The sequence below is a fragment of the Gracilinanus agilis genome, chromosome 5, assembly GCF_016433145.1.
Source record: "Gracilinanus agilis isolate LMUSP501 chromosome 5, AgileGrace, whole genome shotgun sequence".
Classification (NCBI taxonomy): domain Eukaryota; kingdom Metazoa; phylum Chordata; class Mammalia; order Didelphimorphia; family Didelphidae; genus Gracilinanus; species Gracilinanus agilis.
In genome coordinates, this window is record NC_058134.1 from 217,058,204 (window position 1) to 217,073,839 (window position 15,636).

Below are 15,636 nucleotides of genomic sequence, written 5' to 3' on the forward strand. Positions count from 1 at the left end.
CATCCAGCCTGGGTGGAGGCATCTACAGCTGCTCCCTTCTCCACACTGAAAATGCCAGCTCCAGCTGTTACCTTCCAGCCTACAGAGAGGGCCCTCCTCCAGCAGCAACACTCAAAGGTCAGGCTATTCCTAAGGCTGTTTGCCTCTATTAAGGGGAGGCAGAGAAAGGGAAGGTAGATGGAGCAGACAGGCCATATGCTTCGAGGGCTCACCTGCGCTCATTCCCAAAGATTCGATCCACCTCAGATCGTCCAGGGCTGCGGGAGCGGTCACTGGCGTTGCCGCTCTGCTTGCCCATGGCCTCTTTCTGGTTCAGCCTCTTGGGTTGGGGGAGATCAGCCAACATTGTGTACTCCTCTCGTTCCAGGTTATGTCTTCCATCCCCGGTGCCAGACCCCTTACAACCAGAGGGTCCTGGTGGGGGGATGGAACACCTAGCAACTCCTGGAGGGTCCCAATGGCGAGGTGGAGAGGAGGCACGTGGGGCATCTCGGTGCCCAATGCACACATGGAGGGTTGGTTGCAAGGTATCATGTCCATGGAGGCAATCCATGGAGGGAGCAAGGCTCTCAGAGCTGGCACCTGGAGGGTCCTGGTTGAGGAGGGAAGGGTCATGGTAGGCCTGGCGTGGTGGGGAAGTAAAAAGTGGGGCATCCCGGTGCCCAATGCAGACAGGAGTGGGAATCTGGGGAGGGTCATGTTGGGAATCCATAGAGAGAGCAAGGCTTTCACAGCTGGCCCCAGGGGGGTCCTGGTAGAGGAGAGAAGGGTCATGCTGAACATGGCGTGGGGGAGAAGAGAAGGGAGGGGCATCCCGGTGCCCAATGCAGACAGGAGGTGGTATGTGGGGGGGATCATGCATGGAGCTTGTGGAGGGAGCCAAGCTCTCAGAGCTAGCTCCAGGGGGGTCTTGGTAGAGGAGGGAAGATTCTTGTTGGGACTGGCGTGGGGGAGAAGAGGCCCGGGGGGCATCTCGGTGTCCAATGCACACAGGTGGTGGCATCTGGGGAGGGTCATGTTGAGGAGATTGGCTCTCTGTGTCTGAGGTATTTGGGAGGAAAGGAAAGGGGTCATGTTGGGAGTGGCGAGGGGGCGAGGAGGCCCGAGGGGCATCCCGGTGCCCAATGCAGACAGCTGGAGGGATATATGGGGGATCGTGATGGGGGGATTGGCTCTCATCATCTTGGGGGTCAGGAAAGAATGAAAATGGGTCATGCTGAGAGAATCGGGGAGGTGATGATGCACGCGGTGCATCTCGGTGCCCAATGCACACACTTGAAGAAGGCTGAGGAGAGTCAAGAGAGGTAGATCGTGAGAGAGAAGAGACCTGGGAGGTACGTGTGGATGAGAGAGGTGGGGTGGAGCTCCGAGGGCCACTGTGGCAAATGGAGCCCCGAGTTGGGATATCACGTTGGCTGGTTTTAGAAGAAATTTGAGATGAGCGAGTGGGAGAAGAGGTCCGGGAATTGTCACCTTGGACTGGCCGGAGAGGAAAAGAGGCCCAGGGGACCTCGCTTTGTTTAGAGCGGGTTGGAGAAGAAGCCCGAGCTCCATCACTTTGGACCGGGCGGAGGGGGAAGGAGGCCCAAGGAATGTCACGGTTAGTGCGGTGGGGAGAAGAGGTCCGGGGGTTGCTACGTTGGCTGGATCGTGTGGGAGAGGAAGGCCCAGGGCTATCCCGTTGGGTGGAAGAGCCCCGAGGATTGTCCTTTGAGGTGAGCCTGGCAGGAGAAGAAGTTCCAGGGTTGTCTCGTTGGGTAGAACAGGTTCTAGGGTTGTCCCGTTGGCTGGAAGAGCCCCGAGGATTGTCCTTTGGGGTGGGCCTGGCAGGAGGAGAAGTCCCAGGGTTGTCTCGTTGGGTAGAACAAGTTCTAGGGTTGTCCCGTTGGGTAGCAGAGCATTGGATAGTGTCCCTTTGTGTAGATCGATGGGGAGAAGAAGCTCTGGTGGTGTCCCTTTGTGTAGATCGATGGGGAGAAGAAGCTCTGGTGGTGTCCCTTTGGGTGGATCGGTGGGGAGATGAGGCCCTGGTGGTGTCCCTTTGGGTGGATCTATGGGGAGATGAGGCCCTGGTGGTGTCCCTTTGGGTGGATCGGTGGGGAGACGAGGCCCTGGTGTTGTCCCTTTGGGTTGATCTATAGGGAGACGAGGCCCTGGTGGTGTCCCTTTGGGTGGATCGGTGGGGAGATGAGGCCCTGGTGGTGTCCCTTTGGGTGGATCGGTGGGAAGATGAGGCCGGGTGTGTGTCATGGTGTGTGGGTTTTGTAGGACCAGGGTTCCGTGTTGTGCTTCTAAGTCCACTTTGTAGACTTTGGGAGGTCTGGGCTGGATCCAACTTGTTCCTTTCCAAGCAGAAGTAACTACTCTCCCCACGAGACTTAGCCCGGCTCTCTCTAGAACTCTGGTTCCCAGGACTAGGATCTGGAAAGAGAAAAGGGGAGATACTGAAATGCCAATGGTACAGCAAGGTGAGGCGGTGGCTTGGATCGCTGGTGGGCTAACACCTTTTACTCTGATGAGTTCTCAATGAAGCGTCCCACTAGTTCATGTTAGAACCAGTAACTTTGAGTTGATATCTGGGGAGGTGGGGATTGGAACATGGCTCTTCCATGGAGAGCAGATGAGAGTGGTCTCACTCATCGCAAGGTGAGTGGAGCTCAGAGAGCACTGAGCTAACTACCTGCATGTATTTTTCCCATCCATAAATAGGCTCCTGTATCGGGATCATAGGGTTTAGAGTAGAAAAGGGCCCAAGAACAGAAAATGTCAGAGCTGGAAGGACTTTTGGGCAGAGACTCCCTATTCTAAGGACCATCCTGGTTCTCATATTCCCTGTTCTAAGCTCTCTCCCAACTCTGACATTCCCTGTTCTAAGGGCCCTCCCATCTTTGACATTCATATTTTAAGGTCCCTCCCAGCTATGATATTCTCTGTTCTAAGCCCCTTTCCAGCTCTGACATTTTCTCTCTCTGGTTCTATGTGAACTAGTGGTTCCCCCCAAACCCCAAAGAACCCAGAGCTATAGTCCAACATTAGCATTCAAGCAAAGGCTTGGTGACCCCTTGTCCTGGATATCGTCATGAGATTCCTGCTCAGTCTGCCGTGTCAGCCTCCGAGGTCCTTCTCAGATCTAAGATTATTCTATGTCCAGGAAGGCCCTGGTTTCCATCCTTGATCTAGAACCACCCAATTGAATTGAAATCCTGTGACTTTCCCCTTTCCAGAAAGGTATCTCCCCCCTCCCCAGAAGGATCCCCTGAGCCTGCGATAGGAGAACTTATCTTCCTTCCTGAGTCCCAGAATATCACCTGTGGCTGATGACCTAGAAACTGAGGATGGAGCCCTTCGGGGACCGTCAGCTTGTGGGCGTTCCTGATGTCTGGAGAACATCATGGGGAGCTCGTCGAAGCCCAAGGGCTTATCAGGCCAGTCGACAGCATCCAAGTCCTGCATGGGTGCAAGGGGTCAGGGATGGGGGAGAGCTTGGCTCTAGGGGTTCTCATGGGGGAAGGCTGCAGTGACTAAGCTTAGGGTTTGGGGCTCCTGGTAAAAGATAGAAGTATTGAGAAGGGATGAGAAAATACACCTCCCTCTCAGGACAGTGAAGCAATTGATAGAGTACAGAGCTTGGGATTAGGAAGATCTAGGTTCAAGTCCCATCCCTAGCATTTAGCTGTGTGACTCTAGACAAGTGGTTTACCCTCTCGGTGCCTCAGTTTACTCATCTGTAGAATCAAAGGGTTGTACTTAAAAGCTTGTAAAGTCTCTCCCAAATCTAGGATCTCAGTATCCTTGACAGGGCAGGGATATGTGTAGACAACAGTGATGTTCTGGTTAGTTTTGCTGAAACCCTTTTCCCTTCTTTTAATTCTTCTTAACCAAGGCTGGCTTGGTGGGTAGTGAATGTGGGAGGAGGATTATTTGTAAATAAAGATGATATAAAAACAAGAAATATCAACATAAATAAAAAATCTAAAAATTTAAATTAAAAAATTAACCTTGTTACTGACAAGAATGAAATTGATAAGTAATGAAGAGCTGGAAAGAAATAAATTCTTATTCTTAAAGAAAAGAAAAGAAAAGAAAAAAGAGGCCACCAAGAGGCTAACCATAGGGACTCCTTGAAGATTCCATCACATAGTGTGAAGGAGCTCAGACCCAAGTCTGAGGACCTAGATTCAAATTCAATCTAACTTCTGACAGGTACTACCTTTGAGCCCTGGGGTGAGCCACTCTTTAAGCCTCAGAATCCTTCTCTGTAAAATGAGGGAGGTGGCCTACATGGCTTCTGAAGTCCATCTAGCTCTAGTTCTATGAGTCCAAAGATCCTCTAAGTAAGTGCCTTCCCTGATTCCCCAGAAGACCCCATGGCAAGGTTCTGAGAGGGTTTCTGGGCTCTCTGCTGCTCCTGCCCCCAGCTCCCTTCCCAGGCTTTGAACAAAAGCCCTGACCAAGCAGAAAGTCTCATGTGAGTGCCCAGGGAGCAAATCTCTACTTGCAGGCAGAGGGAACTAGACAGACTCGCTCCAGAGAGTGAACTTGGCCTGGAGGCAGGGGAACCCGTCAGGCTAGCCCCGTTGGCTTCTGGGATGTGGCCAAAAGCTCATGTTTCTAGAGCCCTTTCTCATCCTCCTCCCTTCACCAAACTCCCCAAGGAGGGTGGTGCAAATCCCTTCCTATGGACAGGTGGGGTGCATTCCTCAGGAGAGGGAGCTCCTCTCTCAGTGCCAATCAGGACCTGCTTGGGAGCCTTAGAGAACTGCCTTGGGGCACCAGGAGGTTAGGGTGAGGAGTGGCCCTGGAGAGACTTTAGTCAGGGTCTCAGCCCTTGCCACTCCCCTCCCCCTGACCACTCTACCACACTCCCCGTTTTTTCTCGTCGTTCAGTCGTGTCTGACTCGTCATGACCCCCTTTGAGGTTTTTTTGGGAAAGATGTTGGAGTGGCTTGCCATTTCCTTCTCATTCTCCAGCTCAATTTTGAGATGGGGAAACTGAGGCACACAGGACTAAATGATTTGTCCAGGGTCACACAGCTAGTGTCTGAGGTTGCATTTGAACTCGGGTTTCCTTGACTTCAGGCTCAATGCTTTACCTAGCTCTGCCATTTTATAGATGAGGAAACAGATTCAGAGAGGGTAAGTGATTTGCCCTTGGTCCACACAGCTGACAGCTCTGCTTTTGACTGCATCAGGCTGGGCTGGACCCTCTGATGGGACAGAACAGGAGCGGGTGTAGGGCTCTCGATGTGGGGCCAGGTGGGCCAGTGTGCACCCCCAGGGACTCCCTGCCCTTCTCACCACAGTGTCCGGGGTGCTGGTATCATCAGGATAGTGGCGGCCTGGGGTGCAGTCAGGTCTGATGATGGCGAAGGCTCCGCTGTCCTCTGAACAGCTTCTGAAGTGTGTGCAAGTCAGGCTCTCTAGATAGGGCACCCCGTTCCCGATCTCTTGGCCCCAAGGTTGGGCTTTGAGGCTCTCTGCTAGGGGCCACTCCACTGGAACCCCAAGACTAGAAGAGACAGACACAACAGCAAGAACCAAGATAGGCAACACACGGTGGTAGAGGGGACGGGGCAATAGATCTGGTGTTAGATAGAGCTGAGTTCAAAGTCCATCTCAGATATTTAATTGCTGTGTGACCCTGAATAAATCCCTTCATTTCTCAGAGCCTCAGTTTTCTCATCTGTAAAATGACTCAATGGTTCCTTCCAGTTCTAAATTGAATCCCATGGCCCTCCTTTTTCCCCTTCCCCAAAAGGGATAGGAAAAACTGACCTGTAGGGAACCAGAAATCTGTGTTACAGACATACATAGAACAATCCCCTTCTCTGAACCTCAGCTTCTGTGCATGGGTAAAACGGGGTGATAATGGTAATGTTTATGCTACTTTATTGCTTCACGTTGGAACTCAGATGAGAGACAGTTGGGATAAAAAGTCCTTGAAAAGCCAGAGAAAGCGATTGCCCAACGACAACTTGGGGAGCACCGGCCTTGTTGCCCCCATCTGACAGATGAAAGAATGGAGACTCAAGTGTGCTGGTGGCCAAGGAATGAGTAAAGATCAGAGCTGGGACAAGAGTTGGGGTTTCCAGGCTTGAAGCCTGGCATTCTGTTGCTTCTTGTGGGGCAAGTGGGATGACTTAAAACATGATCATTAGGGGGGCAGCTGGGTAGCTCAGTGGAGTGAGAGTCAGGCTTAGAGACAGGAGGTCCTAGGTTCAAACCCGGCCTCAGCCACTTCCCAGCTGTGTCTCCCTGGGCAAGTCACTTGACCCCCCATTGCCCACCCTTACCACTCTTCCACCTATGAGACAATACACCGAAGTACAAGGGTTAAAAAAAAAAAAACAACCAAAAAAAACCATGATCATTAAACTTGAAGAGAGTCAGGTGGTTTGCCTAGGATTTCCCCCTCTCACCTCCTCACCCCTTCTTCCTTCTTTTAAAGTTCTTCATTCTACAATGACCAATATGGAAGTATGTTTTGCATGAAAATAAAAATAAAACAAAATAAAATTCTTTGTTCTCAAGGATTGCTATCTGAGAGAGGGGGAAGGAGAAATCAAGATGATGTAAATGCAAAAGATATCAATTATATCTATTTAAAAAGAGAGACAATTTGGAAATAGGTCTTGATCAATGATACATGTTAAAAACCAGGGGGGGTTATGCGGGGGGAGGTCGGGGGGGGCGGTGAAGGGGAAAGTAATAGCATGAATCATGTAACCATGTTAACTTTTCTAAAAAATAAATGTTATTAAATGTTAAAAAATTAAAGAAATTAATAAAATTTAAAAAATAAAAAGAGAGAGAGAATTAATAGGCAGGCAGCTAGGTGGCTTAGTGTATAGAAAGCAGGCCCCAAAATGGAAAGATCTGGGTTCAAATCTGTCTTCAGAAACTCCTAATTGTGTGACCCTGGGGAAGTCACTTAACCCCAACCAACTGTCTAGCCTTTACTGCTCTTCTGTCTTAGAATCAATTGATTCTAAGATGGAAGGTAAAGGTTAAAAAAAGGAGAGAGAGAGAGTTAATGGGGACTCCCTATATTTTGCCTTTAAGACTCTCTTACTTATTAGCTAATATTTCTGTAAAGCTTTAGAGCTTTCAAAGCATTTTATATGGGTTCTCTCATCTGGTCCTCACAATCACTCTAAGAAGTGGGTGGTATGATTTTATAGATGATAAAACTAAGGCTGAGAGAGGTTAAAGGACTTGCCCAGGGTCTCTGAACTTGTACATGTACAGGATTAGAACTCAGGTCTTCCTGACTCCCAAGTCCCAATTCTCCATCCACTCTGGCACCTAGCTCCCTACAAATATTTATTTTTATCCTCCTGTATTAGTGGTGTTTCTGACACAGGGTGGACTTTGCCTCCATGACTCATTTGTCTTCTTATCCTTCCCCCAAGAATAGCCCTCCTCCCTGCTAGTTCCCTTTTCCCATTAGTGATTTTGTCTAGGGACCTCTATTTTGTGGGACAGGCTCCGACTGGCGGTGCTTGATTCTCCACCCAGTTGGGCTCCTGACTCTGACCAGAAGGAAGGGACCTTTCCTACACCTTCTCCTTCTTTTCAGTTCTCTTTTATTCTCTTCCTTGATTTCTTGTAAGCTCCTTATTCATTGTAATAATTGTTCATGATCTCCTATTAATTACAAACCCCAGACAGGCCAAGACTCTCCATACTTGAGTTTGTATCCTCAATGAGGATCTGAATAAATACTGATCACCTGCCCATCTGCCAGTTTACGTGTCTTGAGGTAGGATCTGCCCTGCCTGCTTGGAGTCTCTGCAAACTAGGGGGCTGGACTTAGGGCCTCTGAGGTCCCTGTCAGGTCCAAATCTATGATCTGATGAGGTGATGAATCTACATAATAGATAAGCCCAAGAAAATATTTCCAGTAGATTGGTGCTCAAAGGAGAGCAACAGTTTTCCCAAGGAGAATCACAAACCTGAAAAACCAGAAGAAAACATGCCCCGGAAGCAAGGCCTGAGAAAGGCAGCCTCACTCCCAACATGCAGCCAAAAATGAGAAAAAAAGATGGAAATAATCCACCCTGGGGAGCCTCCAAGGCCCCTGGTGTGTTCTGGTGGAGAAGCTCATTGGTCCAACATTTCTGCACGGTCATTGGGAATGAGGTGGGAAATGTCACTCAACTTATTATTATTTCCTCTAATAACCCTTACCTTCTGTCTTAGAATTGAGACTCGCTACTGATTCTAAGATAGAAGACCAGTAAAGGTAAGGGCTAGGCAATGTGGCTTAAGTGACTTGCCCAGGGTCACCCAGCTAGGAACTGTCTGAAGCCAGATTTAAACCCAGGACCTCCCCTCTCCAGACCTGGTGCTCTATTCACTGAGCCACCCAGCTATCCCTAAACTTAATAGGTTTCAATCCAGAGACCTCACTGCTGGGCACCTATCCCAAGGCGGACCAAAACAGAAAGAAAAATAGAACAAAATATTACTAGTGATTGTTTTTGTGACAGCCCCCAACATGAAACCTCCTGACTCCCCCAAACTGGAACCAGTGGCTGCCCATCCGTTGGGAATAGCTGAACAAACACTGTGGCTCACAATGGAATGGAACGGAATAGTCTGACCCCAGAAGAAATAGTGATCTGAAGGGCCTCCCAGCCAGAAGAAAGGGGACAGAATCCAAAGAGCATGGAGGGACCACACGGATGGAGAGGAGAGCATCACTGAATAACAGTGGATCCCAGATTAAATGGTCTGAGTGACTCTGTTCCAGATAAAAGATGCTGAAAGGCAGCTGGCTTTTCTTGGGGCACGATGCTCACACAGGCGTGGGTGTTGGGCTCCAGCTTGGCTTTCACTGTCTTTCTTTCAGAAGAGTCAATAGAAATAAGTGTGTGCTTAAAAGAGTCTAGCACTAAAGCTTTTTTTTTTTAAGAATAAAAAATAAAAAGAATAAAAATTTTAAAGAAAAAAAAAAGATCCTTTAAAGAAAAAGGATCCCAAAGAAATGGAAGGGGGCAGAGAGTCAGGCCTAGAGACTGGAGGTCCTAGGTTCAAACCTGGCCTCAGCCACTTCCCGGCTGTGTGACCCTGGGCAAGTCACTTGACCCCCATTGCCCACCCTTACCAATCTTCCACCTATGAGACAATACACCGAAGTACAAGGGTTAAAAAAAAAAAAAAAAAAAGAAACGGAAGGGGGCAGCAAGGTGGCTCAGGGGATAGAGAGCCAGGCCCGGAGGCAGGAGGTTGTAGGTTCAATTGTGGTCTCTCCGATATTTCCCATCTGTGGACAAGTCACTCAACCCCACAGCCTAGCCCTTCCCACTTGTCTGCCTTGTAATCAATACTCAGTATTGATCCTAAGACAGAAAGGGTTTTAGGAAGAAAATGTGTGAGAGGAGAGGGATGTGTGCACAAAATCCTCCGATTTCAATGAAAGGCCAATGCCATGTTTCCTGAAGGGGACCCGACAGATAGAAAGTTCTGCCCAGGGGGCTGCTGAGCACTGACACAGCCCAAAGCACGGGGCCTCCAGGGGAAGGTGGCAAAGGTCGCCGCTGCGAGAGACGGTCCGATGCTGTGAACTCGGCTAAGGAGAACTGAGAAATGTGATCCGGCTTGTACGAGACACCTCCACTGTCTAGAGTTTGCACCTGGAAATGCCCTCACGCTGGGGGAAAGTTTAGCCATGCCGTGGACTGGCTACAGAAGGAACTATAGGAAGGGAGACGGAGAGGTGTGAGAGGGAGAATTCGGCTCTGGGTTTGAATTCTGCTTTGGTCACTTACTAGAGAACCTGTATGTCCTGAGGGGGGTCCCTTCCCCTTCTGTCCAATGAAGAAGTTGGACCAGATGGCCTCTAAGGAGCCTGCCAGATTTACATCTAAAGGGTCCTATAACTTCTCCGGGACTCAGTTTTCCCAACTGTAAGATGGACCGGGTAGCCTCTAAGGTCCTTTCCAGCTTTAGGTCTCAGAGCCTCTTCTAAAGTTCATTGTTAATGTTACATCTGTATGTAACATTAATAATGTTATCTATACTATACTATATATTAACAATATATAAACCCAGTGGAATTGCTCGTTGGTGATGGGAGGGGGGAAAAGGGGAGGGAAAGAACACGAATCATGTAACTATGGGAAAATACTCTTAATTAATGAATTAGTTAAAAAAATAGAAAAAAAAGATAAAGTTCGTTGTTAGGGGAGGTGACTCTGGGTGCTCAGGAAGGTCTAAAAGGCCAGCGCTGAGTGACGTGCCTGTCATTTTGGGATCAACTTCTAGTAGGACCATCGCTCTGAAGCAGGAATGGAGCCTAGAGGCCACTGAATCTCATTTCTTTCCCCTTATTTTGCAGTTGAGGAACCTGAAGGAAAGAGGCTTACCCTAAGGTCACACAGCTAGTGACTGATTGAGGATTTGAACCCAGGTCCTCTGGGCTCCAAGTCCAGGGCCCTATCTATTCCATCCATCACACCGCCTCGCTCCTTCAAAATTTGTCACCAGAGAACAAATCTTTTTGGCCACAATCAGGAAGAACATTTATGCAGGTAGGGAGGGAACCATCAGGGATCTCTGACATCACCCATCAGGTCTCTGAAGCATTTTAGAGCCTGCAAAGTCCTTGCCCTCAGGGTGACTGCGAGTCTGAGTCTAGAGCTTTCTCTCCATTCCCTAGATGAGGCTTAGGGAGGGTCAGCTAGTAAATATAAGGGCAGGATTTGAAGCCAGGTCTCTGAGCTCCAAGGGCTGGACTGTGTCCCCTTCTTCTTACAAGGGAGTAGGCAAGGAGAAAGAAGTGGTGATGAATGGCAGCAGGGGTGAGTTGGGGAGAGGCGTGGACCCTTGGGAATGTGGCCAGAGGGCAAGGGCTAAGAGGGCTTCCCAGAGCCCTTTGGGTGAGGAGACATGGAAGAGCCTCACATTCAAGACTGGGCCTTGTTCCAGAGGGGACTGCTAGAGTAGCTAGCCAGGGGCGAAGGGTTCAAGTTAAGACTTCTCAGGACCAGCCACACAAAGAACCTTCCACTTCCCCCATCCCAACCCCAACACAGAAGGGGACATGTGGATCTCTGGACCAGGACCTACCTCTCAGGCCTTTGCCCACGACCAGCGGCCACCACCAACTCACAGCTGGGGACCAAGATGCAGAGGGTGTCGTTGGGGTAGGGGGAAGGTTGCTGCAGGTCACAGTAAGATGCCTCGGCCCCCAGAGGCCCCCTTGTCTCCTGGAAGAGGAGAGAAGCACCTGAGAACATGGAGGGGCGGTACCCCTGTGTGGGGGCTCCCCTCTGCTGTACCTCCTGCCAGGAGAGGAGGTGCTTGCGTACAAGGGTAAGCAGGAATGGTTGGGGACAAGGGGCAGAGACTATCCCCGGGATCCAGAGGTTTCGGGAATCTCTAGAATGTCTCAAATTTCAATTTCAAGAAAGAACCTGGCTACCAACTAACATCTAGAGCCACACTCAAAGGAAGATTCATGGACATTGGTGTATGCATGTGTATGTGTATGTGGCTACATGTATATGGAGTAGATGTAGAAGTCTATAATGGCATGGAGAGCTGGGAGAGACCCCTGAGAAAACCTGAGTGTGTGTGCGTGTGCGTGTGCGTGTGCGTGTGCGTGTGTGTGTGTGTGTGTGTGTGTGTGTAAGAGAGAGAGAGAGAGAGAGAGAGAGAGAGAGAGAGAGAGTAGCTGGGTGACATTTGGAAAGTGTCTTCCCCTCTCTGTGGAGTAAGAAGGTTGGACTGGAGGTTCTCTGTGATACTTTCTGTCTCTAACTCCTGCTCTTACAGTCAGGCTGTTAAGCTTATTCAAGGAGATGCCGGTAATGCGTCTATGCTGTGCTGCTATTCTGGGTGGACAGATGTGCTAGAGGCAGAGGAGAACTTTAGGAGGAGATAGGGTCTAAGAGAAGAAAGGATAAGGATAGAGGGAGAGAATAGGGAAAAGAAGGCTCTTGGGACTTCAGAATGCCATTGCTGAGAAGGAGCTTAGAACAGGGGCTATCAGAGCTGGGAGGGAGTTTGGAACAAGGAATGTCAGAGCTGGGAGGGAGCTTAGAACAGGGGCTGTCAGAGCTAGGAGGGAGCTTAGAACAGGGAATGACAGAGCTGGGAGGGAGGTTAGAACAAAGAATGTCAGAGGTGAGAGGGGTCTTGGGAATATCAGATCTGAGAAGGACCTTAGAACCTGGAATGCCAGAGCTGGGAGGGACTTCAAAACAGAATTTTAGTAATGTAGAACAGAGTTGAAAGAGATCTTAGAACACAGAATGTTGGCATGTAGGATGTCAGAACCAAGAAAGATCTTAGAACAGGGAACATGTCAGATTAGGGAGAGGGGAACCTCAGAATGATAGAATACAACATATAAGAACTAAATTGGACCTTAGGACATAGATATCTGAGGTGGGAGGGATCTAAGGGAATGGAATATTGAGAGAGGTTTAAAAAAATGTTAGTGCCAACATGAACTTTAGAGTATAATATATCAGAGCTGGAAAAGACCCTAGAACAAAGAGTGTTAGAACTGGGAGGAATCTTAGAACACAGAACATTAGTACATAGAATATTGAAGTTGAGGGAACTCAATCAGAACTGGGAGGGAATCTTAGGACATCAAATATCAGATCTAGGAAGAATGTTAGATCCTAAAGTGTCTGAGCTGGAAAGAAGTCTAAATGCAATGTTAGAGCTACAAGAGACCGGAGAAATTAGAATGTGAGAGTTGAGAGGAACCAAAGAACATAGAAGGTGAAAACTGGGAAGGACATTAAAATGGAGAATATGAGAGCAAGGAATCTTAGAATACGAATACATAGAATATCAAACCATATATGTTGGAATGTTGAACCAGGGAGGGGCCTTAGCATGTAGAATGTCAAAATACATTTTGCCCGAGCTGGAAGGGGGACAGAACCTGAGAGCCCAGAAATGTTAAGAGCTAGAAGGAATTTTGGAAACTGCCTCGTCCAGGGGCTCTCCCCCTTTTCTGATTCCTGGGCCCCTCTGGTGAACCCATGTAGCCCTTCACAGAATCACGTTTTTAAAGGCATCACACAAATGACACAGAGGGCAGGGGAAATCAGTAAGGAAATGTGGCTATTAAGGCTTTTGTCAGAGGCCCCAGATGCTCTAGTACAGCTCTCTCATGAAACGGAGATGCAGACCAAGGCCTAGGGATGAGGCATGTCCGGCCAAAGGTCACGAACAGGCGCTGGGGAGGAGAGGCAATAGAAAGAGAATGGAAATAAGCCAGAAGAGAAAACGATGGAAGAAGATGAGAGGAAAGGGCAACTCTGGGATAGGGAGAGGGAGGACTTCATGGAAGTGCCAGCACTGGGGCTAGAGGTGCCTCTGATCTGGATGGAAGGGCCTGGACGGAGGCTGGGAGCCCAGGGCCTCCTCTGCTCTCCTGTCCAGCCGTCTCCTCTCTTTGGGTCCTGGGCAGGCCATGCCTGAGGTGTGGCAGCTCTGGGATCAGCCAGGGGGAACCGCTGTTCATCACCTCTAGGATGGTGCCGCCCCCCTCCCCCCAGCTCCCCCATCATGTCCCAAGCCCTTGGGGAGTGGGGGAAGAGCCCTCCCTGTGCCTCCCATCCCTGTCCCGCCCCTTCTCTGGTTACCTTGGTGGTGAAGATGGGCTGGAGGGCTCCGGGCAGGGCAGGGCAGGGCGTCTGTCGGCACCCTTGTCCCCCCGGGGGGCACGGCGCTCAGGCCCCCACGCTGGAGCCCTTACTCCCAGCCCCAACAGAGGCAGCAGTAACCCTAGAGGGGCTGGCCAGGAGGGAGTGAGGGGCCCTCATTACTCTTTCATAAGCCGGAGCCGGGCCAAGAACAATGCCGCAAATGAAACCGGCAGGAACTTGACACCTGCCGAGCTCACTTGAGAGCCCCAGGGAGCAGGGAGAGGGGCCCAGGGATACACACACTGCGGCTCCCTTTGGGGACAGAGCCTGGGCTTGGAGGGCCCAGAGCCACCGGCCTCCCCGGGCTGGACGCAGGGGGCAGCCCATGCCAGATTGGCTTCTTGCCTTTATTCTTCTGGAGGCTGATGGAGAGCTGGGAGCCACAGGCCCTTCCTCCTCCATGGACCACATTCTCCAGGGCCCCGGGCTGAGGCAGCTCTTTGGGACCCACCATACAGGCCTTTCCAGTGTGAGGAGGAGGGCACAAGGACCCAGCCCTGGATACACTTTGTCCTAACCCAGAGCCAGATCACAATCAGAGGAGGTCAGTGGCTAGAGGCTGTCCCCAGAGGCCAGAAGGGAGGTTAACCAAATGCACAGCTCTCCCAGCATTGGTCAAGTCAAAAATGGTCAGGCCTTTGTTGTGCCCCATGGCACTCCTGCTCCCTCCTTTCTTCTCCCTCTGCCCTTCCCCCAGGCATGCCCAGCCTGACCTTCGGTTCTTTCTCACTGATTTGGCACCCAGGCCTCTCCCCTCCCTTCCCCCAGGAATAACCCCAAGCCCTTCTTCTAGGGCCATGACCTAGTTCTCCAAGAGAAGCTGGCTTCTCAGCTGCCTTCCCATCTCACCATCAACCCTCCTATCCAGCCAAGTAAAGAATTGCCAGTGAGAGTGACCACTACCTGGGCAGCCCCATGATTCGGGTGGACTCAGTTTCCCATCCCTGCTCTGAACCTACATCTCCTTTTTGGTCTAGAGAGTTAGAGTAGATTTTCTCAAGCTGCTCTTACATTCTATAATTCCATGAAATCTTGTTCTCCTTTATGCTTCACATCCAATCAGTAGACACTGGTTATTGCCTAACCTCAGCTTGCCATGTCCTTCCTTCAAGCATTAGCCTAGGTCATCCCTCCTGGGTTGGGGTGAGCCCTCCTCCATCCATACCTGGAGCTCTCAGAATCCTCATCCGATGTCAGCTTCTCTGTGCAGATTCCCTGATTTCCACCTCGAACTTCAGCTGAAATTTCTCTAGAGGGCTCCTCGGATTTCTCTGGGGCCCACAGGTTGGATCCTTCCATCATCCAGAGTCTCTACCTTCTCCCACTATATGCTAGCGGGGCCGTGGCAGTTTTTAAGCTCAGCATCCCCGGCTTGGAGCACAGTGCCTTACCCCCATGGAGAAGGTACTTAAGAGAAGACCTATTGGGTGTACACCGCTGAGCTGCTAGGGTCGTACAGGCCAGGTCAGGGTTCCGTAGAAGCTGGTGTCTTCGGAGGAAGCCCATACAAACTTACTGGGCTTTCCTGTGCCCCTCCTGTAGCTACTTCCTGGGCTTTGAAGAAGCTCCCACTGTGAACTAGCTGTGACCTTCTAAAAAGGACCAATTTCTTTCCAGTTAACGTTCTTTGAAACTATTTGTCCTGAGCCAGATTAATTTCTCTTCTCCAAGGACATTTTGCCTAGAACTTGTGTATTTGTTTCCAAATGTGACCACCAAGCATGGCGGAGAGATCCTGGGGCATTCGGGACACTTGCTCCAACTTCTTTCAATGTCTTTACATTGCTACAGCAGGTACCTGACTTTTAACACTTTCACCCCTCCAGGGGTGGAAAGAGAGCACAGTGGAGCCAAATTCCTGGCAGGCAGTGAGTGGCTAGCTGGCTTTGTGGCTCTGTGGCCACAGGCCACACCCCTTGCCTTCTATCTTAGAAGCAATACTAAGTACTGGTTCCAAGAC

General features: G+C 50.2%; 1 protein-coding gene across 1 annotated transcript; it reads right to left on the reverse strand.

The window, feature by feature from the left end:
• Positions 1 to 208: 208 nt before the first annotated feature.
• On the reverse strand, positions 209 to 14,975 carry LOC123250080 (TRIO and F-actin binding protein). The gene is made up of 7 exons (XM_044679118.1): positions 14,842 to 14,975; positions 11,780 to 11,840; positions 11,074 to 11,213; positions 5,299 to 5,509; positions 3,309 to 3,447; positions 782 to 2,421; positions 209 to 622 (listed from the first exon to the last, which is right to left on the reverse strand). Exons 1-7 carry the CDS (start codon positions 14,973 to 14,975, stop codon positions 209 to 211), a joined length of 2,739 nt encoding a protein of 912 aa, XP_044535053.1.
• Between the last annotated feature and the right edge of the window lie 661 nt (positions 14,976 to 15,636).